The 25270-nt window shown below is 41.1% G+C and overlaps 1 protein-coding gene and 1 long non-coding RNA gene across 4 annotated transcripts in view; one reads left to right on the top strand and one right to left on the bottom strand.

The window, feature by feature from the left end:
- Positions 1–9037: 9037 nt before the first annotated feature.
- LOC129812708 (homeobox protein Nkx-2.2a) overlaps positions 9038–25270 on the bottom strand; it is a 17384-nt gene continuing 1151 nt past the window's right edge. For 2 of the 3 annotated variants that reach the window (XM_055864520.1, XM_055864522.1), the window contains exons 2-3: positions 20469–20774; positions 18652–19810 (exon numbers count right to left, since the gene is read on the bottom strand). In XM_055864520.1, the coding sequence (XP_055720495.1) occupies positions 19260–19810; positions 20469–20774 (857 nt within the window). In that variant the 3' untranslated portion in view covers positions 18652–19259. Of the gene's footprint in view, positions 9525–18651; positions 19811–20468; positions 20775–25270 lie in introns of those variants that run through there. The other variant, XM_055864521.1, reaches the window with a different exon arrangement.
- Positions 22266–25270, top strand: part of LOC129812709 (uncharacterized) — a 19552-nt gene continuing 16547 nt past the window's right edge. The window contains exon 1 of the long non-coding RNA XR_008753051.1: positions 22266–22781. This is a non-coding gene — a long non-coding RNA (uncharacterized LOC129812709). The remainder of the gene's footprint in view (positions 22782–25270) is intronic.

The raw sequence follows: 25270 nt of genomic DNA, 5'->3' as shown, positions 1-25270 counted from the left end.
TGGGTTGCCTGGTATGGCTCTTAGAGGCAGGTGTTTGGCGTTCCTCTAATTAAGAGTCATATTTAGGTAGGTGTTTTCACAGTGTTCGTTGTGGGTGGTTGTCTCCTGTGTCTGTGTATGTCGTTGCACCACACGGGACTGTTTTCGGTTTGTTTGTTTTTCGGTTTATGTAGTCTGTTCCTGTTTCATGCGTTCTTCGTTATATGTAAGTTCTTATGTTCAGGTGCGTCTACGTCGTTTGTTGTTTTGTTAGTGTATAGTCGAGTTCGTGTTTTCTTTAATAAATAATGTCTTCAAACTCCGCTGCATATTGGTTCAATCCCTGCTCCTCCTCTTCTGATGAAGAGGAAGAGGAAATCCGTTACAGAACCACCCACCGATCCAGAACCAAGCGGCGCGAAGTCGAGCAGGATACTACACAGGAATCATGGACTTGGGAGGAAGTATTGGAAGGTAAAGGACACTGGGCTCACATTGGGGAATATCGGCGCGCTCGTGAGGAGATGGAGGCAGCGAGAGCCCAAGAGCGGTGGTATGAGGAGGCAGCAAGGAGACGTGGCTGGAAGTCCGAGAGGAGACCCCAAAAATTTATTGGGGGGGGGGGGGGGGGGGGGTAAGAGGTAGTGGGCCGAGGGCAGGTAGGAGACCTGCGCCCACTTCCCAGGCTTACCGTGGAGAGCGGGAGTACGGGCAGGCGCCGTGTTACGCAGTTGAGCGCACGGTGTCTCCTGTACGAGTGCATAGCCCAGTGCGGGTTATTCCACCTCCCCGCACGGGTAGGGCTAGATTGGGCATTGAGCCAGGTGTCATGAGGCCGGCTCAACGCGTCTGGTCTCCAGTGCGTCTCCTCGGGCCGGCTTACATGGCACCAGCCTTACGCATGGTGTTCCCGGTTCGCCTACATAGCCCGGTGGCAGGCTTGGTGCTCAAGGGAGCCAGTACGCCTTCACGGTCCGGTATTTCCGGCACTACCTCCCCGCCTCAGCCCAGTAACCCCAGTGCCTACACTACGCACCAGGCTTCCAGTGCGTTTCCAGAGCCCTGTTCCTCCTCCACGCACTCTCTCTATGGTGCGTGTCTCCAGCCCGGTGCCTCCAGTTCCGGCACCGCGCACTAAGCCACCTGTGCGCCCCCTAAGTCCTGTGCACACTGTTGTTTCTCCCCGCACTCGTCCTGAGGTGCGTGCCCTCAGTCCGGTACCACGCACCAGGCATATAGTGCGCTTCGAGAGGTCAGTGTGCCCTGTCCCTGCTCCCCGCACTAGGCTTGAAGTGCGTGTCCTCAGTCAGGGGCCTCCAGTTCCGGCACCATGCACCAAGCCTACAGTGCGTCTCAGCCGGCCAGAGTCTGCCGTCTGCCCAACGGCGCATGAACTGCCTGTCTGCCATGAGCCTGCAAAGCTGCCCGTCTGCCATCAGCCTACAGAGCCTTCCGCCAGACAGGAGCAGCCAGAGCCTTCCGCCAGACAGGAGCAGTCTGAGCCATCCGTCTCCGCAGCGCCATCTGAGCCATCCGTCTCCGCAGCGCCGTCTGAGCCATCCGTCTCCCCAGCGCCGTCTGAGCCACCCGTCTTCCCAGCGCCGTCTGAGCCATCCGTCTGTCCCGAGCCATTAGAGCCGCCTGTCTGTCCCGAGCCGTCAGAGCCGATAGTCAGTCAGGAGCCGCTAGAGCCAGTCGTCAGTCAGGATCTGCCAGAGCCGCCAACCAAACAGGATCTGCCAGAGCCGCCAACCAGACAGGATCTGCCAGAGCCGCCAACCAGACAGGATCTGCCAGAGCCGCCAACCAGACAGGATCTGCCAGAGCCGCCAACCAGACAGGATCTGCCAGAGCCGCCAACCAGACAGGATCTGCCAGAGCCGCCAGTGAGCCATGAGCATCCAGAGCCGTCAGCCAGCCATGAGCGTCCAGAGCCGTCAGCCAGCCATGAGCGTCCAGAGCCGTCAGCCAGCCATGGGCGTCCAGAGCCGTCAGCCAGCCATGAGCTGTCCCTCAGCCCAGAGCGGCTATTTATTCAGAACTGCCCCTCAGTCCAGAGCTGTCTCTCTGTCCGGAGCTGCCTTTCAGTCCGGAGTTGCCCCTCTATCCTGAGCTACCTCTCTATCCTGAGCTACCTCTCTATCCTGAGCTACCTCTCTATCCTGATCTATCCCTCTGTCTTGAGCTATCCCTCTGTCTTGAGCTATCCCTCTGTCTTGAGCTATCCCTCTGTCCTGAGCTATCCCTCTGTCCCGGTGCTGCCCCTGTTGTCGATGTTACCAAAAGGATTTAGTGGGGGTAAGAGGGTGGACATTCATAGGGGGAAATGGAAGCTGGGATTGACTATGGTGGGGACCTCGCCCGGAGCCTGAGCCACCACCGTGGTCAGATGCCCACCCAGACCCTCCCCTAGACTTTGTGCTGGTGCGCCCGGAGTTCGCACCTTATGGGGGGGGGTTATGTCACGTTCCTGACCTATTTCTGTTAGTTTGTTGTATGTGTTAGTTGGTCAGGACGTGAGTTTGGGTGGGCATTCTATGTTTTCTGTTTCTATGTTGGTTTATGGGTTGCCTGGTATGGCTCTTAGAGGCAGGTGTTTGGCGTTCCTCTAATTAAGAGTCATATTTAGGTAGGTGTTTTCACAGTGTTCGTTGTGGGTGGTTGTCTCCTGTGTCTGTGTATGTCGTTGCTCCACACGGGACTGTTTTCGGTTTGTTTGTTTTTCGGTTTATGTAGTCTGTTCCTGTTTCATGCGTTCTTCGTTATATGTAAGTTCTTATGTTCAGGTGCGTCTACGTCGTTTGTTGTTTTGTTAGTGTATAGTCGAGTTCGTGTTTTCTTTAATAAATAATGTCTTCAAACTCCGCTGCATATTGGTTCAATCCCTGCTCCTCCTCTTCTGAGGAAGAGGAAATCCGTTACAAAAAGCCATAGTCAATCAATCATTAATATAATAATTATTTTAGCAAAAAAAATTATTTTTAATTTACAATCTGTAGAAGCTATGAGAATAGAAAGGTTCAATTCTTTTGCCAAGCATCACAGCACAGTTGAAAAATATATGGCAAATAGAAATCCGAAATGGATTATGTTGATCGATAGATGGGAGGGGTTGAATGGAGCTGAAGGGTGGGACTAATAACAAGATAAACAATGTAAAACATACGGGATCTTTAAAATGTATATAGGTTCGGAACTTTTGTGAAATAGCACAGTTACAAATAGAAATCAAACTGGATGGACATCAGAAATAGAGGAAGGACTAAGAACAAACAAGAGAGAACAATTGTAAAGTAGACTGTGTCTGTAAAATGTGTATAATATGTATAAATTGAAGGTAAAACCCGAAGTGTTTATTAGTTTACTCCAATTGGGGGATTGGTGGTAGGGTTTGTGGGGAATAAAAATAAAGGTATATTCTTTAAAAAAGTATGTCTATATAGGTATGTGTATGTATATATGTGTATATGTATGCATGCGTGTATGGATATATTTACCCCCAAAAAATATGGGGGATTGGAAATGATGCAGACAACTACATTGATGGAAGCAACATTCTTTCCCCAATATTAAGCTGATCCACCTCTTAAAGAAAAAAACAGAAAAAATTTGGGGAAAAAACAGTTCCCCTCCCACCATGGTTCTTAAACATGCCCAGCACAAATCCTACCTGTAGTGGAGTTACGCTCCCAGCATCACTATTCCTACATTTCAACTCTAACATGAAAGCTAACGTGAACCTGGATCTCGAACACAGTAAATTGACAAAAGTAGAGATAATTCTTCATCCACCATTTTGTGATCGAATGCATATCAAATACAAAACAATACCTATAGAGGGTATCCTGATTCCCAACACGTATAACATGACAGGAATCAAAATAAAAGCACAAGACATCTTGGCTCAGCCAAACAGAAGGGTCTGCTCGGCCTCCGACCGCAAGGCATTACAGAGGGTAATGCGAATGGCCCAGTACATCACTGGGGCCAAGCTTCCTGCCATCCAGGACTATACCAGGGGGTGTCAGAGGAAGGCCCTAAAAATTGTCAAAGACTCCAGCCGAAGTTATCATGTTTATTGATAAGTATGTTTCAAATATATCGGAAGCTCTTGGTCACGCTTCTTGCTAGCTTCGCCTCATCATGTGACTCTTGGCTCCCTATTTAAAAAGAAGACAGAGATTTGGTATTTTGGGGGATATTTTAATAGAATCCCCATTAGCTGTTGCAAAAGCAGCAGCTACTCTTCCTGGGGTCCACACAAAACAGTAAACATGACATAATACAGAACATTAATAGACAAGAACAGCTCAAGGACAGAACTACATACATTTTCTTTAAAAGGCACAGGTAGCCTACATATCAATACATAAGCTGAATAATGGTGTTTGGGTACATGTAGAGCCAACTAGCGCAAAAATAATATTGTGATATTATCAAAACGATACGATATATCGTCAAAAATAACATCCCGATATGTAACTGTATAGATTTGTTCCGTTATCACTAGATTGTAGAGTGACACACACATCATTTGATTTGATTTTAGCTGCCAGTGATGGGCAGGACTAGCATGAGGTATGTTTGTTGATTCTTATTGATTCCTTTGTATTTGTATTTGTATTTATTAGGGAAAACCCATTAGTTGCTGCAGCTACTCTTCCTGGGGTCCAAACACATTAAGGCACTTACAGTACATATAAAAACAAAAGATCAAACAGTACATCATATAACATTATTACACCACTACATATCTACAGTACAAAATGTATAATACCACCACACAACAATATTACAATGTACATGTGTGTGGACTGTGTGTGCTAGCGTTTGTGTCCTTCTTGATTAATGAATAAAACTCAAATGTTGTTTCTCTGTAATACTATTAGCCAGCTAACAATTTTATTGTTGGTTTTAGCTAGCCCAGATAGGTTCCCCATCTCCCAACCTCATAACTAGCTACCAACCCACGGGGGTTTCATCTTAATATGCCAACGTATTGTGTTATCAACGTGGAAAATACATTGGACTTGAAAAAAGTAATCAACCAATAGGCCACTGTTTTTATCTCATTTCAACCAGCCTAGTGAACATTGAAATTAAGGTAAAAGTCAACTTAAATACATTGACTTAACCTGACTAACAGGTTGCTACATCAATGTTATTTCAACGTAATCATCAGAACTATGTATACATAGAAATTGCATTGAAAATTCCACGTAACCTTTTTTCCTCCTATATTCAATTGTGGTTGAAATTATGTTGAATTTCATATTTGATAAGACATATTATTTGACCTTTTTTCAATGTTGGTTGTAAAATGCTATGTTTGAATGAAAATAAATGTTTCAATGTCATACCATCATGCCATGAAAATGTAATGTGTAGCCACTGTCGAATGAATCCTGCCTGAACAGTGACTCCTACTGGTATATGACAGGTAATGCACTTCAGTGAGAACAACTATATCCTCCAGATGCCTACCTCTATGTACCCAGCTTAGCTTTGGAAACAAGCTGTGTACGTATCATGTCAACACATTTAGACATTGATTAGCTTCCATACTCATTTGTGTAGACTACCTAAAACACATTAAATAGTTGAAAGTAACTCCTCAAACTTGTCTTGTACAAGCTGTATGTGAAAGAAAATGCAGTGAGGTTTGGTTTATGTAGGCTACAGTTACATCTGATTTGCCCAACAAATAATTTCAGTGTGTAGCTAGGTGTACTATCATTCATCCATGGTTAATTGGATCTTTGGAAGTTTAGAAGTAGTTGGCATTAGCCCTACAAATAGGATGTCAAATGCCTGATATTCATAATACACTATTACCTTTAGATGTTGTCGTGTATATGAAGGATGGTAACAAATAGCGCTGAAACAATGTTGAGTCAATCAGTGTGTGCCCAGTAGGAAGCCATTTCAGGCTATCAATCAGGTTATAGTAGCTTGTCTAGCTATTCTAACTGGCATGTCTGCTGGCAAGGTTGCTAGACTTTAGAAAAGCAATCAATAACTAAATGTACTGAAAAAGACTCACATTCCATTAAATATTTTACCCAGATTTTAGCAGAGATGCAGAGAAGCATAGTTAGTTTCTTAAAATTACAAAGAACCACCAGTCAGGAGGATCCAGATAGCTCAAGAGGTATGCTTAGATATACAGAAAAATACTTGGGTTTAAATGTAATCTGGCACCTTATGATAATGTCATGGTTTTTATGTATTAACTATGATGTCATGATATGTGCCTGAATTGATGTGTGTTACGATCCCATGTACTGTGTTGTAATTTGGATGTAATATCTTAGTTCAGTATATTGAGATTGTCATGCCCTGATCTGTTTAACATGTCCTTGTGCTTGTCTCCACCCCTCTCCAGGTATCGCCCATCTTCCCCACTTATCCCCTGGGTATTTATACCTGTGTTTTCTGTCTGCGCCAGTTCATCTTGTCTGTTCTTGCCTTCCACCGTTTTGTTTCTCAGCTCCTGCCTTTTCCAGTTTTTCTTTTCTCGCCCTCCTGTTTTTGACGCCGCCTTCCTGACCACTCTGCCTGTCCCTGACCCTGAGCCTGCCCGCCGTCCTGTAACTTTGCTCCTACTCTGGATTATCGACCCCTGCCTGCCTTGACCTGTCGTTTGGCTGCCCCTGTTGTTACAATAAACATTCTTACTTCACACAGTCTGCACTTGGGTCTTACCCTGATTCCTGATAGAGATGTGTGATTTACAACAGTCAGAATGACACCCTTATTAAAATGACAATTGAACAAGTGAAGAGGTAAGGTTAGATAACCTATGCTGAGAAATATATTTTAAAAAATCACATAGTATTAGGCATAATGATTGCAGGAAAAACCTTTAAAAAAAATGGTGTTTGTAAAATGCTAAATTCTCCAACTTCCAGAGTGAGGCGCACTGGTGTCAATGTATGGTAGAGGCTTTGTTTTAGGTCTGTTTTTGTTCTGTTTTCACCTTTTGCAATGTACACTAACTGACTCACACTGACTACACTCGAATTTATGCAAATTCAATTGTGCATGACAGCTAGGCTACATCAACAATACTCTTTCAATGGAGATTAGGCTTATTGTGTCGGAATAAGATGGAATACCCTATATCCAGAATGTGCCAAATGACTCATGCTGACTTTGTTCACACAGCTTCATCTGTGTTCTTGAATTATTTTGCATTTGGAATGCATTTTATGACCTTGTCATTGTCACGCCCTGGCCTTAATATCTTTGTTTTCATTATTATTTTAGTTAGGTCAGGGTGTGACATGGGGAAGTTTGTGTGTTTTTGTATTGTCTAGGGTGTTGTATGGTTTAGAGGGTTAAGGTGTATAGATGGTTTAATGTTGTGTGTAGTTGTCTAGGAAAGTCTATGGTTGCCTGAATGGGTTCCCAATTAAAGACAGCTGGTTTCTGTTGTCTCTGATTGGGAGCCATATTTAAGGTAGCCATAGGCTTTAGTTTGTTTGTGGGTAATTGTCTATGTCAATGTTCTATGTTGCATGTGTGCACTAGTTCATGCTTAGCTTCACGTTCGTCAGTTTGTTATTTTGTTAGTTTGTGTATAGTTTTTGTTTTGTGTTTTTCACTTCTAATTAAAAGAAGACGTTCTTTTCACGCGCTGCGCCTTGGTCCTCACTCTCTACCTTTGACGATCGTGACAGTCATCTAGATTGTGCCTGTTGTCAAGTGCCTCCTAAACTGTTCACCTAAACTGGCCAATCCTGTTGGTGTAGGCTACATTCTAATACTATTCAAACAGGAACTCATTCGAACCTGCCATAGGAAAACAGTAGTGTCTTTGTTTTTTAATTACATCCTGTGTAGAGTGCTGAGGGGAGGGGAGACCACACTGGTAGGTTATTCTGGTATGTAAAGTCATTCTGTGATTATAATGAGAAAAGACAGCTAATGTATGACAATGATTGAAAAGACAGCTACTGTACAGCAATGAAGCAATGAGTTCACGTTGCAAAAACGTGGAAATGAAACGTATAGCTCAGGAGACTGGGTTGCATTTATCTGTGATATGGTGACTTCATAGCAGTGTACATGTCTTTGCTCTACTGTCATTGAATTATATTGAATTTCAATGTACAAGATGCACTTTAATGTACCTTAAAATTCCTCCACAAGGGTCTTCCTACCTTGGGTCTTGGTCCTGTTGTAGAACTGTTTGCAGACTTGAAGAGACTTGCCATGGAGAGACACTTGTTGTTTCCACTGGATCAGAGAAGGGTCCTCCTGGATCAATTTACTTGTTTATTTGTTGTCATGGTGTTTAAATAGGCAAAATCAACTCCCTATTTGTAACAGACCTCATAGTTCCTATGTGGAGTTGATGTGTATCACATCATGATCTCATGACCTCCAGTTACGTAAGTTTTTATCAAACCTTCCCTGTTCAATTTTATGGTTGCCGTTTTTAAGAATGATGGTTTAGACAAGTCTAACCTAAAGTCTTAATGTATAAATGTCAATGTAAAGGTAAAGTTGAACTTTTAACACATTAACAAATCACTCTTAAGTTATAAGAGTGTAATTATAGTGTATGTAATTGTATGGTGATTTCTGTAGGCCTACCATAAAATAAAGTCCCCAATCTCTGATCCTGAAACACTGCCTGATCATCTTAAAGCCAGACACACACAAAGCCTTGTAGTTATGCTCTACAGGAAAGCACAGCCTTTTCTAGAGGGGCTTGTAGACACCAAAACACTTTGATTTGTTTTCAATCAATGTCATACATTTTCATTTCCACCGTCTTATCAGTTGGATGTTATACTGTATGTACATTTTCAGGAGTTACTCAAATGTATGAATAGTGTATAAGCAGCTGACTAAAACACACACACACACACACATCATTTTGAAGGAAGGCCATGGTCCTGATGTGAGCCAATCAAATGATTACAAGTAGTGTGTTGTCCTGGTTACATACAGTGCTTTTTGTCTCTTCTGTTGATCAAAATGTACCTCAGCAAACTCCAACATAAAACTGTTAACTTTTTGGGAAGAAAACACACGCATTTTCATAAAATGAGCCAGATTTAACTTTATTTCACCACGGTCAAACACAGATAAATAACATTTGTCATTAACATAATACAATCAACACAAATGTGACTTTTTCAGGGACCCACATATAGAGGTTGATGATAATGAACTTACATCTATGACATTTCACAACATTAAAGAGATTTGAGTTGTTATATTATGCACAGAGCTTCCATCCATAGTTGTGTCTTGTTATCATGGTGCAGGTTAAATTGTTCTCTGATTGAATTGTGTCTGTCTGTCTGTCTGTCTGAGACAGATGATGGGTAGTCATTATCAAACTGAAAATCCAAGCATCGCTTCACACTGTTGGCATCTGAAGCACCTCAGGTTCATCTTGTGAAGAAGGTGAGACAATCCATTTAGCGAGAGGCATAAACAATCAACTCTTGGAACATGATTGTTGGCGTAGTCTCCAATGGCCATCTTACTTGAAAAGATTGTGCTTGTTATACAAGACATTTCAAGTCCTGAGGTGGAACATTGGGAAAGAGAAGACAAAGAACATAAGACCATACAGAAATGAGAATACCGTAACGTCAGAGCAACAACACTTTTAAATGGAGATAAATCTAGTGCAGGAGTGGATATTGTATAATAATATACTTGCTATGTGTCTTGTAATGAAAATACAATATTTGTTGTGAAGTTGACATACACTTTTTATGAATGAATCAGCTATTGAAATAGGACAGGATACTATCTTCCGTTTTCTGAAGCATTCCCAATGTTGAAGCCTGATGCATTGTTCAGGCTATACTACACAGAGAATTGAGAGAATTTGGAATATGAGTATCACAACTAAACAATGTATTCGACTTCAACACTGGGAATGCTACAATACACTGAGGAAATATATGAACCCTCTGCCATTTCCCCCTCACATGTTACTTGATAGGCCTCCAGTGTGCTTTGCTTTTTGAGACTTTACCAATGTGTTCTCAACCTATTCCTTTTTAAACTCGGAATTTATTGTAAGCAACTTCAAGTTCTCTCTCGACGGCACTAAACAAACTGATGGATGTCTACTCTAAGGTACTTAAAACACCGTTTTCTTAAAAACAGCCAACTCTGCATCTCTGAAAACAAAATGAAGTTGCTGGTTTTGCCTGGTAAGCATACAACATATATCGTACTTCAGTGGAGGCTGCTGAGTGGCGGACGGCTCATAATAATGGCTAGAAAGGAACGAATGGAATGGCATCAAACACATGAAACCCATGTGTTTGATTTATTTAATACCCTTCCACTTATTCTGCTCCAGTCATTACCAGAAAACTTGTCCTCCCCAATTAAGGTGCCACCAACCTCCTGTGTTGTACATACTTATTAGAGTAACTTTTGTCAACAACTCCACGACTGTCATGACTGGTAATGTAATGGCAATGTTACAGTAAACCATAACAAAACAAAACAGTAAAATGTGAATGGAACAATCAGACCCTAGACATTAACTCACTAACTGCCTTTACTCAATGCACCACATTGAGTATGCTGTCCTACCAAGCAAAAAGGCAGAAACTGCTCATTTGGTCGAAAATTAGTTCATGTCATTTCTGCTACAGTAAATACGTGCTTAATCATGTGGACAAGTATCCTGCCTCTATTGTAATGTGTTCTGGAGAAAATGGGGGTCATGTTAGCAGTAACTGGATAAAGTTACTGTCAATCCAAGGTAAATAAAAGCAATATTTTCTAAGTTCCACGCTATGTACATCCTTGGGGCCAAGCTTCCTGCCATCCAGGACCTCTATACCAGGCGGTGTCAGAGGAAGGGCCTAAAAATTGTCAGACTCCAGCCACCCTCGTCATCGACTGTTCTCTCTGTTACCACACGGCAAGCGGTACTGGAGCGCCAAGTCTAGGTCCAAGAGCAGCTTCTAAACACAAGCCATAAGACTCCTGAACATCTTGTCAAATGCCCCCCCTCTTTTACACTGCTGCTATTCTCTGTTATTATCTATGCGTAAGTCACTTAGTAGTAACTCTACCCATATCTGCTACCTCAATTAACCGGTTTCCCCTGTACATGTTATTTTACTGCTGCTCTTCAAGTATTTGTTACTTTATTTCTTAAAACTGCCTTGTTGGTTAAGGGCTCGTAAGTAAGCATTTTTTATTTATTTAACTAGACACGTCAGTTAAGAACAAATTCTTATTTTGCAATGACAACCTACCCTAGCAAACCCATACGACGCTGTGCGCTGCCCGATGGGACTCCCAATCACAGCCGGATGTGATGCAGCCTGGATTCAAACCAGGTACTGCAATGACAGAGATGCAGTGTCTTAGACCACTGCGCCACTCAGGAGCCCTGCCTGGTTGTAAGGTGTAGATGTAAGGTGTAGACCTTACATTTCACCGTAATTTGTATTTGGCGCGTGTGACAAGTAACATTTGATTTGACTTGAAGTGACTCCAAAGCCACATAACTGGGTCACGATCAGTTGTCATCAAACAAGATGAATCATTCTCTAATAGAATCAATTATACTTAAGATTGTCTAAAAGGAATTTCTCACTCCAGTTTGGAGTCTACAGAACGTGGCCTTGGCCTCATACACAGTGTAGATGTGCTATGCTGTAGAAGTCTTGAGAAAGCAAGCAAGGGCAGTCAGCTGAGACTTTGAGACAGTTGTCGTTATGGAAACAGGCAGCACTGACATCTCTGGGTTCACGACCAGTGAAGGTCACTGGTTGACAATGGTACACAACACCTACTGGAAAAAACAGCAATAGAGCTGTTTTTCATCGCAACCTTCACATGTTTATTAAAAGACACCTATGCCGAGATGCAAAGTAGCATTTAAATTACAACCCTATTTGTTATTCATTTTTCCCAATTCTAATTACTGTTTAGATAAAAAATATATATAGCATGTCCACTATTCCATCACTCTGGGCCATTCATGTGTCACATGGCAAAGCAAAACACTTATTCTTTGGATTGGGGATAGCCAGAGGGTGCGAAGAAGAAGCAACACAGAAGAGTTGAATGTTATCATATTTAATAAAGACATGGGACAGAAAATACTAACTTTATTCACCTCACTTTACACTAACAAAGGCAAGGAGGAAAGAAATGATGGCATGATCTTTTTTGTTGGGGGCGGGAAATGTTTTTTGAACTTACAAAGTTACTGTATTTCTAGGAGAGCAATAAAAAGTCCTACGATCGAAATGATCTGAACACTGCAGATATAACTGTAACATAGAATGTGTATTAACGCTCCATCACATGGAATGCAGAACTATGTCTTGCTCTATAATATCACATTACATTTCTAAACATTATGCCTCACTCGTGGTGAGTGTATCTGTTGCTGCAAGTGTATCTGGATCCTCCTTATCCCATTGCCTGAGTTTCACACACTGTTCAGCAGTTCAATAGTCTGCATGGCTTTTGGCTGGCACACGCCACCCAGCTTCCCCAGGCCCAAGTCATCCAGCCATATCCTATGGGCAGCTGAGCCTTCACCCAGAGGGCACCTCAAAGCATTTAGTTTCCACTCATATACACCTTTTTTTTTTTACATTGCAGGCATGGAGGTACTCCGGCCACCATTAGACCTGGTAGGGATAGAACACACACATACACACGCGTGCATACACATGCACACGTACACACACGCACAAACACCACACACACACACACACACACACACACACACACACACACACACACACACACACACACACACACACACACACACACACACACACACACACACACACACACACACACACACACACAGAGCTCTAAAAAGTGAGCTCTTAAATCTACAATCTGTAAGGTATGCATACCACCAACAAACACATTGAGCCTTTTCACATGCAAATAGCACTAGATTTTGTAATGTCCAATGACATTCCATGAGAGCAACATTACTTTAAAAAAACATGATTTATGGCTTATACATTTTTCTTCAATGAAAACATAAATAATGGAGTATGTCAACATGGTATCCACACACAGTTTACAGCAAAGCCATTTTAACACACAACCATATTCAGTTATATTTGTCTCTACTCACCTCTTTCCCTGGTTTCATGGTAGTTGCTAGTCCAGTAGATATTTGGATGAATCAAATACTTGCAGTTGTGGTACAGTTCACCCAGAAAGCACCCAAGGACCGTACCATTCCATAGAGGAGAGATGCTCCTATAGTCTAAATCAGGGATGGGCAACTTTGATGGGGGCCACAAAAAAACGGAACTAATCATGAGGGGCCGCAGTGGCTCATGGGTCTGCATACCCTCCTTGCGAGGAAAACATTTTAGCGTCCCCCCTTGTGACAGCAAAGAGAGAGAAAAATGTTTTAAAGTTCATTTTGCCATGGGGCAAGGAGAACAGTTTGCTGTTTTAAAGCAAATTTGCTGAAATTCTACAAATTTTGCCATGGGGTGGAATGAAGATTTTGCAATTTTATAACTAATTCCCTGCAATTCTACATATTTTGCCATAGGGTGGAGGCAAATGTTAGCTGTTTTTAATATGATAACTGATGATCAATGGGCCCACCCTGGTGATAATTCGATTATGCTTACTACAAGTGTAGATAGCTGGCCCCTATAATAATTGACCAATCTTTAAAAAAAGCTGACATAGGCTAATTGAGTGACTGCTGATGCACAACCACATTAAGAAATTGTAGAGCCTGTATTATATTATTCTAACTCTCAATAGTAAGTTCATCCCACGACTGAGTTCCAAATTATAATAACTTTTTTTAAAGTTGTATTTTTTTATTTATTATTGGTCAGCAGGCCTACAAAGGGGGTGCGGCCCGCAGGCCCGCCAGTTGCCTATCCCAGGTCTGAATGTCTGGTTAAATTGATTCCCCGGAGAGGCTGGCATCATGCAGGCTCAAAATAGAAATAGTCTAATCTAGCCAATGCATTTTCAATGTATTTAAAAAAAATATTATAAAACAATGAGCTGTACCTGTAATAGTATATTTAAACAATACACAACTATTAAGCTGTCCTCAGTAGTCATTTTCTACCAGCTGGTAGTGAACAAGTAGGCCTTATCCAGAGGTTCGCCACCATTTTGAAGAGTTAAAGAAATGCTAAATATTTGGTCTGCTGGTTAAATATGCAAGTTATTCTGATTTTAGAAAAAGTGATTTTCTTAAAAACTGCTATGATAGGCTTAGGCTATTGAAAAAATATTTGTATGTATTTTTTTAATTCTCTTAAATGAGGAAATAAGCCACTCTAGGGTGTCCCGCCCAGATTGAGAATCGCTGCCTGTCCTATTCTTCCTGATTCACAGATGTTGACTTGTGTTGCTTGGAGAGTCTGTACAAAGTTTGAAACTGATAGACTATCGTGTTTGCAAGTACATAAGGTGTTATAAACCCTTACGTTGTAAAATGCTCCAAGTTCTCTGCGGAATATCGCACAATGAAGCGTCTTGAGAACAAGTCAGTCATCATCATATAAAAAATGTATGCTTCCCCCACTGCATCTCCATCAATTATGTATATAAACATCTCCATAGGCTACTCACTATATTTCTAAAACACAGCGAATAGCTTTTAGGTGCATCAACGTGATCCTCTTGACATGATCAAATTAAAGCTAACAAAAGTAAGCTATTTGTTACCAGCGCCAACTCCACTGGCCTGTTGTCCTGGCTATAAATCACGTACATGCTGCCGCAAAATAGCGCAAAATGATGGATGGTATTGGTAACCTATCCTGGCTGAATTCATCCATTGTATGAGCAGGGCGCCATTGCTCTAAAATGATGATGAGGATGAGGAGGGGGAGTGCAGGATGATGATGCTGCTACAGTGAAATTTCATTTTTAATATAATTATCAATAATATTACATCGGTCATTTACCAGAATGACTTTTTCCAACTCCGCCGCTGATTATATAGGCAGCTTTCTATTCACATATTATATTCCACCAACGTTTTGAAAATGGCATGTTGCAATTGCCCTTATATGTCCACGGTGCTACAATAATCAAAAATATGAATCCGTGTCATGCATATGGAAAACACTGATATGGAAAATGTTGAAAATATTTTCTTTCAAATGTTTTCATAATCCAATTGCGCCACACTGTGGAGTTGGCCTCTCTCTCGCTCTCTCTCTCTTTCAATGAGGGTGCGTAATTTGCTTTATTTTCGAAAGTGCAATATGATAATTTTTAAATCATATATTGTATACTTGCTCTCTTTAAAAGGCACCATATTGATCATATGCCAAGTTGTTCATCAGATGTATAAGTAAAATAACATTTAAATGTATAAAATTATAATGGTAATACTGTAGGCCTGTGAGTTTTGAGGACAACGGTGTAATATTGGTCCAAACTATAGACCTCTGCTTCCATCTTGTGGCAACAAGGCGTGACGGCGGATTATTATTTTTTCTCTCTCTCTCTCTCTCTCTCTCTCTCTCTCTCTCTCTCTCTCTCTCTCTTTCTCTCTCTCTCTCTCTCTCTCATATCTGCAATGTGCCACGGCACTAGGCGAATCTAATCTAGATCTTCTTTAAGGCAATAAAACTAGATTGCTTCCTTTAAATGAAAGCTCCGCTTATTATAGCTTTGAAATCCTCGTTTATTTGCAGATGTACACGATCCAGAATGATTTATGTCGAGGTTCAAACGGTCAGGATGACGAAGACCCACACAGTCCCAAATGCATATTTCCTGAAGTATTCTATTCTAACGCATATAATAGCATTATCCACGGGGTGAACTATGTTGCACATACCGAGATGTTTGTTTTATTTGTTGTTGACCCCCCCCCCCCCCCCCCGCCACCTCGTGCATCCTAAAGCAATTTCAGATAAACATAGCGCTACTACTGTTCTGGCATTGAGAAGCTGCATCATTTCCTCGTGTATTAATTAATGCGAATATAAGAACCGAAATTTGGTCCCAAGGTGAATGTGGTTCATGGAGAATATTTCTACTTCTATAGTCGGAAAAAAAACGTAGTACTACGCCTGAATGTGATAGACCTTGAACTAGGTGCTATTCAGCAAGTTAGTAATTGTTAAGGAGAATAATTCGCGTTAGGTCTGCACGGAGACCTGTCTTTATTATAATACTCGATTCTTCTCCCAAGGACAACAAACAAAAATCATAAATAAACAAGTAGGTCTAGAGCCATCGGAGAAATTCATTTAGGCCTACATTCGGATTTATACATTCAAAACCAATATCCCGTGCTCTGTATTATCTATTGGTAAGTCTACTGCATTCATTATATTGTCATTGTTGAAAAATAACCGTTTATAAGCCTATAAGCCACACAATATTGAAATAGAAATGTCTGGAAAGTGAAAGGATAAAGCTAAGGGAAATTAGAATTGCATTCAGATTCCTGAATTCTTGAATGTCTTGTCTCGTGTCATGGTAGGCCTATATAAATCAAGTCTGATATTTTCCATAGAGATCAGAAATATGCTATCCATAAAACGGATATAAAGCTAACAGGAAATAAGACTGCTCGAAATTATGAGTTTTAAAATAGTTTTGCTGCCCAGTGACCGAGCACACACTTCTGGGGACAGACAATAATCGTTCTTTGAGTTGGGAGGAGAGCGAGAGAAAGAGAAATGAGAGGGTCTGTTGTTAGCATAGCTCTATCAAGGAAGAAGGACTCCCTGTTATCTGTGAATGGGGGTTCTTTTTCCACAATAGATAAAGCACGAATTTTTTATTCGTTTTTCTTTGAGACAACAATGCTTTATTTGAAAGCTGGACACAATTTGGGTTTGTGAGGGATCCTTTTCTCCTTGCCCGAGCCCAGCTGTCCATATGGGATACAACGTGTACAACAAGGATCACAATGGCACCAACTGACAGGCACGACAAAAACCCAAGGATACGTCTCCCTGACTCGGGGATGCACTGGTCAAGATAAAAGAACTGAATAGCACCAAGAAACTCTGACAGTCGCTCTATCCACACTGTCTGCACTCCCACTCTGGCTCCTCGTTAATATGCACGCCTCTAACATCCACCACAATCGGCTCTGGGCCTTTGTGTGATTTTTGTGTGGTGTACTGTATATTGTGCCACGATGGACTGCAAACAACTGCCCCGTCACAGTAGTAAATCTTGGGGCATCGGGGTTAGGGCCACACAGAAATCAACATGTTTTATTGACTTAAACGGAACCTAAATGATGTCAACGCTGTGTTACGCGGGTTGCTATAGCCAGGGGTGTTTATCGGAATGTATCATTGTAGCCTAGTTGTGACGTCTAGTTGTATAGTCTAACATTAATGTCATCTTTTTTTGATCAAGTTTTTATTTCACTCGAGGTTAAGGCAAACGGAAAATGCAGGCAACAATAGTCTAGAAACATTATCTAGAAACATTATGTTGGAAATAAAATGAAATGCGATAAATTAGGCTATACTTCAATTATATAGCTTATTTCCCCTTCCACAGATATGCGCCCTTAAAAAAATGTTGCAGGACCCTGGGTTTCTACCCAATAGTGCTATATGAAATCGAAACTATTAGCCTATAGGTCATTCAAGGAATGCTATTTCTACTGTATTAAAAAAAAAAATCTATAGCCTATGGAATAAGCAACAACTTCATTGTGAAAAACAATGCGATACAACTCGGCCATTAGCTTGTACAAATATGATTATGTTAATAACTAGTTAATAGAGCGAATATTAGTGAATAAGTCCCCGGCACAGCTCGCAAATGTAAACATTGTAGCCTCTCTGAAGAAAACATATTGAGTCTCTGTAGCCTGGACCAAAAGCAGTGGCCCCTTGAGATAGAATTCTGTAAATAATTACCAATTCGTGTCAATGTAGCTGTTTGTTCAATGATAGTGAGGGCGACTCTAACATCTGTTCAATAAGATCTCGGTGCTGGGACAAACACAATGCAGTTAGGATTTTGTCAAAGGTAATGAATGATTTTACCCAGGATACTGAATTGGGTCTGATAATCCGCAATGCGCGCTGTGATTCACTTGAGACTAATTTGGTCCTTGTATCGAGTACTTTGCTGGGTACCCTGTTTTAGATAACTATTTGGATACAGCCAACATTCGTAGCCCATCGCTCTATAGGCCTATATAACCCATCCACTAAAAGCTACAGTATAATGCATAGGCTAACATAGAGCAAGAGATATTGAAGACTATACGTGACTTGACTGATATTCCTTTCACTTTCTGTGTTTGCTTGACAACAGTCACGTGCGTAAAACCGTGCGTAAAATCAAAACGTTTTTGCATTAAATCAATTAAAAGAATATACCACTTCACACCCCAATACGAGAGCAGTTCGAGACCTTGAAAAGGAGAGCTTTGACTCAAAGCTTCTGAGCTGAAGATGCCCCCTTAAGTGAGTGGATTTTAGGCCCATTTCAAAAGTGACTTTAGTCTCCTTATTACTGACGTGTTCAAATTCAGAGAATTTATAAGGATTAATTTAGGTTCAAATAATAAGAATTCAAGTGCGCGAAAGATAAATGAACCTCCTCTCTCTGCCACTTTACGCAACACGTAGGTCGTCGTCCCTCTCCTTACCAATGTTAAGCGTATGTATTCAATAAATCAAATAGAACGTAGTTAAAGACACGCAAACCAAAACGTAATTTCTTCAACACAGCATTTTATTAAAATCCTTATAAAAATCGGTATATTTCCCCATCAGCGCGCGATTGAACTGTTATTCACATAATCATATGAGATCTGTTACGACAGTCATGACAATTTCGCCACAAATTCTTCCTTCTTTTTTTATTGGAAATATGTATATCTCCACTTATACGATCCTGCATGTTTCTGGTTTGCAAACAATCACGACAAAGTATTTACAAAAAACAAAGGGAAAAAAGCTAAAAGTTGCCAATGTTTATTCATGGCCATAAATATTTTCGGTCCATTGTAAAAGAAGCAAGAAATCTTCTATAATTATAAAGTGGTTCTGTACGTGCTTATAACACGAAGGACAAAAAGGAAACATTTCTACAACACACAAACATACTTTACAAAATTTCACAAGAGCATTGACATTCTTAAATCTAGGGAGAGGCTGGACCCAGTTCTCTTAACGAAAACATGTAAACATGGCGCACACATTAGCCCCCCAAAAAATGGTAAATAGGCCTATGGGTCAAGCTGCAAAATGAAAAGTCTTTATTTTGTAGTGAACCCCCTATCGTGCTCTTAAAGGGCAGCCCCGCCAGTCTCTACTAGTTCACCAAGTCCACTGTTGCGTTTGCATCAAGTGATGTGCTGAAGGGAATTGTGGCGTGGTGGCGGCGCTGTACTGAGCATTATATTGCATTTGATGAAGGGTCTGGGCGCTATATGCCGAGAGGGGGAATCCAGCCTGAAATGTGGCCGCCAAGTCCTGAGCTTTAAGAGTATGACAAGGCTTTCCATCCCTGACTAAGACAGGCACGGCCACCCGCCGGGGAGAGGGGAGATGGGTCACTTCCATACCTTTTTCAGCGCGCGCTCTCTTCATTTTGTATCGATGATTCTGGAACCAAATTTTCACTTGAGTTGGAGTCAGGCGAATCAAACTCGCGAGGTGTTCTCTCTCTGGAGCGGAAAGGTATCTCTGTTGCCTAAATCGACGCTCAAGTTCGTACGTCTGTGCTTTGGAAAACAGCACTCTTCTTTTTCTCTTCTTACCGGAGTCGCTGCCGTTGCTTGAAGTTTCCTTGTCATTGTCTGGCGATTCGTCCGCGGAGGGTTCTGGGGACTTGGCTGAGTCTTGAGAACTAGCTGATAGGCCATGCACTGCGTGGGAGAGACAAAATACAACCGTTAAAATGGGGTTCTCGACTGAAGTGCACCTGCCAAGCACACATGGAAATGCAACATTTAGGACTTTTTCAAAGCAACATGTTAAAGTAACTCACTTCGTTTGTAGGCTACAGCTAAAATACAATGTTATATGCTCATGTCGTTTTTTATGTTGGGACCCACAAAAATGTTTCCCATCAGTCCCCAAAGAAAGTGATTTACTGGAGCAGCAACACCATGCATTGTCTGCCTACAAATCCTCAGCATGCTAAAATGTAATACACAGGGTCACATTTCTGAAGACGATACTATGAGGCTTTATAGTCGATGCATTTACATGTCTCTATTGATCATATTCGAAACACTTGTTTACTCAATATAAATGGAGTAAACATTATATTATTTTAATGGTGGTAACGCCTTAAATCGAGCGCAGCAATCAATGCACGGTGAATAAAGACGAATGCTGCACATCATTCAAGGGCACCAATGAGCTAAGACACTAAGGAATAGAGTGATTCTGCATTCAATCAAGTATAGATTTGATAACACATATATGATGCGTTCTCACTCACAAAACAGGCAGATACAAGTCTTAACACCAACAGTATGTGCAATGCAAATGAACTTCACATTCTTAAAGAGTACTTACGTGAATATTGGATACTGTCCGTGGTGGCAAGCCATCTTGTGTAAGGATTGTCACTACTATCATAAAAGGGGTTCTTTATAGGCAGATTCTGAACGTTTTCGAGAGGACTTTGCACCAAAACTCCAGTGTTTTTTGTTGTCTCTGATCCCTCGTTATCTTCCTCCGGTCCAGTGATAGATCCTTCTTCATCATTCGTGTCAGGGAGGTCCAAAATGTCCTTTACAGAAAAGCCCGTCTTTGTGTTGGTCAACGACATATTCGGGGGAAATGTATGCAGGAAAGTTGCTGCACCAGTTTGGCAATCCGCTGTTTTAAAAGACAAAACACAATCGCCGTTCAGAAAAAAAGGGATCTCTCAGTTCCGTTCTACGTTGAACTACAGTCAAAGCAAATCATGAGCCTCTGTCGATAAGCATTACCTAACCAAGTAGAAGAGCAATCAGTTTTGTAAGTCCAGGAAGAATGCCAAAGTGGCTGAAGTGCTATATCTGGCTCATGTACACTGTGCTACTGCTGGGTGCTAGGGGGAAATAAGCCATTACCGGTCTGATCAGTCCATATAAGGTTGGTCTCAACACATGAACCTGCAGTGAAAAAGCATTAAAAACGCAAAAGGTTGGCCACGTGTGGGCGGGTCTTGGGAGTCAAGTGGATGAAGACAGTGTTTGCAGATGTGAAATTGTGGGTTTTGGGCAGATCCGAGCCTCTACCATTGGTGCTTCAGAACATGATGAGTGGTATAACGTGTCAATTAATTACAAAGATGGGGAGGGCCTTTTTTACACCCTATTTACATACAAAGGACCTCCAAGTAGCTTTACACTCCGAATACTTGAACGCTCGTTTTAACAAATTGCTCCTGAAAAAGCTTTTGCCTTGTACTCTCCGCATATATAAAATATTGAATCATTAAGCTGGAAAACGTATTTTTGATGGTTTGTACAAAACTGTGGTCTGGGTACCCGTTCGATAGCCTATTCATTTCTATCATATTTTATCTCCTAAATAAGACATTGACAGATTTTTTTAACACTTATTTATGTAAACCATTTGAGTCAATATTTTGATTCAGGTTTAGGGACAAGGGGCTTAAATAAAATAAATCGGATTATATTTGTTTGGAAAACAATTTCGGATATAAAATGGGCAATGAATGATAACCTATAGACAATAATAATATTGACGAATAGCCTATAATAATAATAATAATACATTATGATAATACATAGTATTATAGTATTATAATAGCAGCGTTTTAGCCGAGATGAAGAACAGCCTAGCGTTTATGCATGCTTTTGAAGACTATATTCTAATCTTGACAATGATGGTTTTGAACGTGCTATTGAATTGAACATAACAGGTTCTCACAGCATGCTCTAAGAACTTTTTTAAAGACATTTTTCCAATTGCATTATTGGGAAATTGCTTCAATGTGCGTTTTCCCCCAAGAACACAGCAGATTATTGTTTGTGCAGTCTCCTTCGACGTGCTTTATAAGTGCTCCATCGTCACCTCTTTCATAGAAAGCAAAGTATCATTGTAGATTCGTTTATTTTCCTCCCTTCAATACTTTTTTTTTTAGCTTCCCCTCTCTCTGCTGTTGCCCCTCTGCCTCCTATCTAGTATGTGATGTGGGTGACAATGTTGCACGTTTCTAGCAAGTCCTCTGCGCATCCTGGGTGGTCGGACCCGGCCAAACACAAATACAAACCGATTGCTAAGCTGCAGACAATGGGGGAAATGTAGACAAATGTCCGGCTCCTGTTGGAAGCTTTTGTCTGGGTGCAGTTTTTGCATTTATTTCAGGGGCGAAATAATGGATGATTGACGCCCCTGTACAATGCTTTCTAACTGTTTGGAATAAATCTGAGGTTGTTCCTAGTTGTCATGGCATTCAACTGCTTTCAATGGACTATCTCTTCATTCCGTCCTGAATCCTTCCACAATAGCCTATTAAGGAAAGTCCTTCATCTTAGCACACACACACACATACACAGACACACACTCTCATTCACCCTCTCTAGGACGCAGACGAGAAAGGTGTCAAAACATTTTATTCAGTGCCTAAACATGCCATTTACTTTACTGGCTAAAGTTTGTGGGGTTTCCTACCCTCCCGCCCACAGAGGCAATTTCACGAAGGAAAGCCCGTCCTTACACAGTTTGAAATATAACATATTTTTAATATCATATTATTAATATCAACATAATTTTTTTGATTATTATTGTTTTGTTATTATTATTATCCACACTGGATGGTGGTAGGTCTGTTTTCCTTCACCCACGGAGCTAGCAGTGCACCTGACCTGAAAGGTAAATCGTTTTGGCATAGGCTATATAATTAATCACACTGTCTCAAACAGCGACAGTGACTCAATTGAACTGAACGGGGTTTGAGCAAAGTCGAGCTGTGACATAGCAAAGAGGTTACTGCCTGACCTTATCTGCCGAGTATGCTGCATAAATGCGATGTGTGAGGGACACCTTCGGGGGCATCCAGCTCGCTCTGTGTGCAGTAAACAAGCACAAGAAGTAGGCTTTTTGTTGTTGTTGTTGCGACGCCTATGTGCACATCTCATCAATATATGCAATATGAGACAATTACTTAATTTCACAACGAGTAGCCTAATTTTTATGTTCAGTAAAACTTATGTGTATGCATTATTTATAGTCATGTCATTCCGCTTGGCCATTCTTCTTTGTGGCAAAATGAGAGTCCGCTGGTGTTGATGGTAGTAGGAGCGCACGACGCGGTCTGTGGGCAGTTATTGGGGATGTATTTGAACAATTGAAGTGAGGGTTTCGGCAGGAAGAGGTAAAGTGGCCGTGTCCTACTTCACTTCGAGAGCCATCTCCTTGTGTTTACCTGTTTACTTTCACATGTAGCTCAAACAGGCCGCTTGCCTTTTCACTCGGACTATGGGCAGTGGTCTATTTATTGCCTTACCTCCCTACTCTTCTACATTTGCACACACTGTACATAGATTTTTATATTGTGTTATTTGACTGTACGTGTAACTCTGTGTTGTTGTTTTTGTCGCACTGCTTTGCTTTATCTTGGCCAGGTCGCAGTTTTAAATGAGAACTTGTTCTCAACTGGCCTACCTGGTTAAATAAAGGTAAAATTAAAAATTAAAAAAGTGCGTGGCATTCTTTAACAAAGCAGGTTCAGATAACTTGACGGGACCGATTCCTGGCAATAAGTGACTTATAATAAATGTGTCCAACCAGCCCACTGCAAGAAGTGAGCTTAGCTTACTAAAGCTTTTAATGAATGAATATCCTACATATTCTACATGATTATGTTATTACTATGGATATATTATTTCACACTGAAAAATGTAATAAAAAGAACACTAATTGCAATGATACCAGTAATGATATACATAATGAAATATTAATAATATTATTAATACTGATACTATTTAGGATGTAATATTTATGACGTTTATAATAATGATAATAATAATAAAACTGTAATAAATCGTTTCCTCTCTCGTTATATTTAACTCCAGAAAATGACAACACAGCATTATGCCCGGCTGCTAAAGGGTCTCAGGCGCAGCGTTGACAGGGGTGAGTGAGTGTATCTTCTGCTGTGTATCGGACCCAGTAATGATCGGACAGAGAGAGTGTTGATGCGTAGAAGAACCAAGATGCAACCCTGACTATTGTTTTTAAATTGTCCCTTTGCAACAGATAGAGCGAGGCTCGTGGTTTGCATTTCCGCCCAGTTGAGTGTAATTGTCGCTAAAGGCATTGGATACAGTCTAAACAATGTATTACCAGTGTATTCTGAATTCACATGGGAATTCCTAGGTCTTTCATCACTGGTTGTGTGTGTAACTAAAACGGAGCATGTATAAAGGTCTGTAATATTCGACTGATATTAAATAATTATACTGCACTTGAAAAAATAGGCATACTGTTGAATTTGTTTAGTTGTGTTTTACACAAATAAATAATAGAGAGCTAAGTTCTGCTGTAAACAGCTTATTTTATAAGACGGTTCTCATGCTAATAATTGTTACAATACAATACCAAACCAATGCAGACACATGCATTCACCATCATCACATTGCCTAGGCCTAATTAATTTTCAAATTAATCAAAAAAGGCCGTTGGACGAATAGATAGTTCTCACCCAAATCTTCCCACATTTTAAAGAAACTATTGTTCACGAATGAAGAAAGGCCTTTTATACAGTTGATTAAATACATCTTCTGATTGAATGCTTTAAGAATGCTTCAGGACGATGTATTATAACGTTGATCATTCCTTTCTTTAATCTCTGAATTTCAGTGTGTTTCGACACCTCAGGCTGGGAGTTAAGCTTTGATAAAGGTAACCCCGTTTGCCTCGAGGTGCTCATGATAAATGTATAAAGTGACAAGACCGATTCCCCTCCTCTATGATTGAAAGGCTATATATAATATGCAGGTAAAAGTAGGCCCACATCCGGTTTATTTATGGGACTAAGTCATGGCCCGGGGAGGGTGGCCCGAGGCACAAATCATTTGGAGAACTTTGATTCCAGAAATCCAAGCACCTTTCGCTTGCGGGCAAACCCAATGCCTTTATTCGTCTGCCTTCTTCTAATGATTAAACATGTCACAACGAGATTAGCGCTGCGCCCGTGCCCAGAGGAGATGCCTTCATTTGTTAAACCACCAATTTATTTGTAACGTTGAATTTCATGCTGCACTGTTAGTGTGTGTGGCAGGCCTTTATCTGGTTCTCTGAGACAAATTGCGAAACGGTTTATTATTTTTAATCACTTCCCCCTTTTATTGTCTCACATA

The sequence above is a fragment of the Salvelinus fontinalis genome, chromosome 16 (genome assembly GCF_029448725.1).
Source record: "Salvelinus fontinalis isolate EN_2023a chromosome 16, ASM2944872v1, whole genome shotgun sequence".
Taxonomy (NCBI): domain Eukaryota; kingdom Metazoa; phylum Chordata; class Actinopteri; order Salmoniformes; family Salmonidae; genus Salvelinus; species Salvelinus fontinalis.
This window is presented reverse-complemented; position numbering and strand designations above follow the sequence as displayed.